General features: G+C 51.5%; 1 protein-coding gene across 1 annotated transcript in view; it reads right to left on the bottom strand.

Annotated features, from left to right (window-relative positions):
* Nucleotides 1–192: 192 nt before the first annotated feature.
* Nucleotides 193–2059, bottom strand: part of Ncaph (non-SMC condensin I complex subunit H) — a 28032-nt gene continuing 26165 nt past the window's right edge. Inside the window, exon 18 of the mRNA XM_005364425.3 lies at nucleotides 193–616. Coding sequence (XP_005364482.1) covers nucleotides 557–616 — 60 coding nt within the window. The 3' untranslated portion in view covers nucleotides 193–556. The remainder of the gene's footprint in view (nucleotides 617–2059) is intronic.

Genomic DNA, 2059 nt, shown 5'->3' on the forward strand with positions numbered 1-2059 from the left:
TGTAGACCAGGCTGGTCTCGAACTCACAGAGATCCGCCTGCCTCTGCCTCCCGAGTGCTGGGATTAAAGGCGTGCACCACCACCGCCCGGCCTCCTCTTGTGTGTCCCGTTTTGAAGGACGTAGCACCCTGGATAGCTGAGGGGAGTCACAGGTGTGATGCCAATACTGAATGGCTACTGGGCACTCAGCTATTGTACCAGAATGGATTTATTTTTGAGTATTATACAATTAAGTTTACAAATGATGAATTTTATGTACATGGACCAGAGAATTCTTTAAAGGAGCTGCTGAGAAACTCTTCTGTACAACAGTCCAAGTGGAAACTAGATTCCTGACACCAGGAGCACGTGGTCTAAAGAGCAGACTGTCTTTAAGGTCCCCGCTCCTGGGTGGATGGTTTCCCCTGTGGAGCTTCAGGGTGTGGCATCCATGCTGAGGTGCAAGAAGGGAAGAGCAACAACTCCGTGGTAGTTGGCTGCAGCCACACGATAACCCCGGCATCTCTCCACCACCCGAGAACACGGTGGCCTCCACTGCAGGCGTCTCTAAGTGGCCTCAGTCTCCTTGCAACACAAGCACATCAGAAAGATCCTCTGTGCCTTCCAGCTTCAGATTCTGAGGGAAGAAAGGAAATGCACAGGCTATGGCAGACTGAGAACAAAACCCTGAGACAGACTTTAGTGAGGAGACAGCGAATGAGGTCTGTTCCATCAGCACAAGAAAAATCACCTCGTGGTAAATAGTTTGTACAAAGCTGCTTCGCACCAGAGCTGAGGAGTCAGGCCATCTGCCCAAAGGGGGCTAAGAAATACAGAAGGGGAGGCCACCAGGAGCCCTGGCACCCATGACTAACCTGCCTGACCTCCTCCACAGGTCCATAACCCATCTCTCAACTGTCACATCCCTGACAGCTGCCTTCTCCACTTCTGCTCAGCAACCATCTTAATTTTCATCTTCGCCTCCGGCAGCTGTTTCCCTACCCCCACCCCTGCCTCACTGGTACAATGTGAGACCTGCTGGTACTCAGCATCCACCCATCCTCTTCCTATCAGACCTTCCTAGTGCTCTGTGGCCAAGGCTCTAGAAGCTGGGAGAGCATGGAGACTTAGCTTAGGGGGAGAGCACTGGCCTACATATGCAAGGGCCTAAGTTTGGCCTCTAGCACAAAAGGGAAGGTGCTTGCTTCCAGTTTGAATAGTTTTGATGCTGGCTATGGTGCCCAAGGAAAGAGGAAACTACATCCTAAGACCCAACCACACAGCCCACCTGAGGGGAGTCACTAACTAGAGTGATAGACATAGGAGTGATTAAGAGTAAGAACGGGGCTGGAGATAGCTTCATGCTTAAGAGCCCTGATTGCTCTTCCAGAGGAACCCAGGTCCAATTCCCAGCACCCACATGACAGCTCACAGCTCTGTAACTCTAGTTCCAGGGGATCCGACACCCTCACACAGACATACACGAGGGCAAAACACAGGGTAAGAAGGAAGATCAAGGTGTGGGATAAAGTGTTTGGGGGAAGTTTCCCTTGCAGGTGCTAAGCTCTGATCTGTGGAAGTGTCAAAATGGCCAAGTCCAATCCTGTATTCAGCCTGACAGGGCATGAGCTGTGGTCACACTGTATTCTTCTGATGACAAGGCCTCTGAGGCCTCTAAAGCCTGCACCATCACTAGGGACGAGGAGCAAAGCTGCCGGAGCCGGGGGCCTGAGTGAAGCACGCTCACAGCCAGTGCCCACTTGTCAAGGTGATAACAGTACCCCCCAGTTACCCATGCTCACAGCCAGTGCCTGCTTGTCAAGGTGATAACAGTACCCCAGTTACCCATGCTCACAGCCAGTGCCTGCTTGTCAAGGTGATAACAGTACCCCAGTTACCCACAGTTAGGTTTTGAGCCTTCAGGTTCTTGGCCTCTGAAGTATGTATCAGGAACCAAACGGAAATATTTCCACTGCCATTGGTGGTACATGCCCACCACCCCTACCCCCATAAATTTTTTCGTTTTTAAACTGGGTGGTGATAGTGCATGCTTCTGATCCCAGCACTTAGGAGGCAGAGG

This window comes from Microtus ochrogaster (genome assembly GCF_000317375.1).
Source record: "Microtus ochrogaster isolate Prairie Vole_2 chromosome 14 unlocalized genomic scaffold, MicOch1.0 chr14_random_1, whole genome shotgun sequence".
Classification (NCBI taxonomy): Eukaryota; Metazoa; Chordata; class Mammalia; order Rodentia; family Cricetidae; genus Microtus; species Microtus ochrogaster.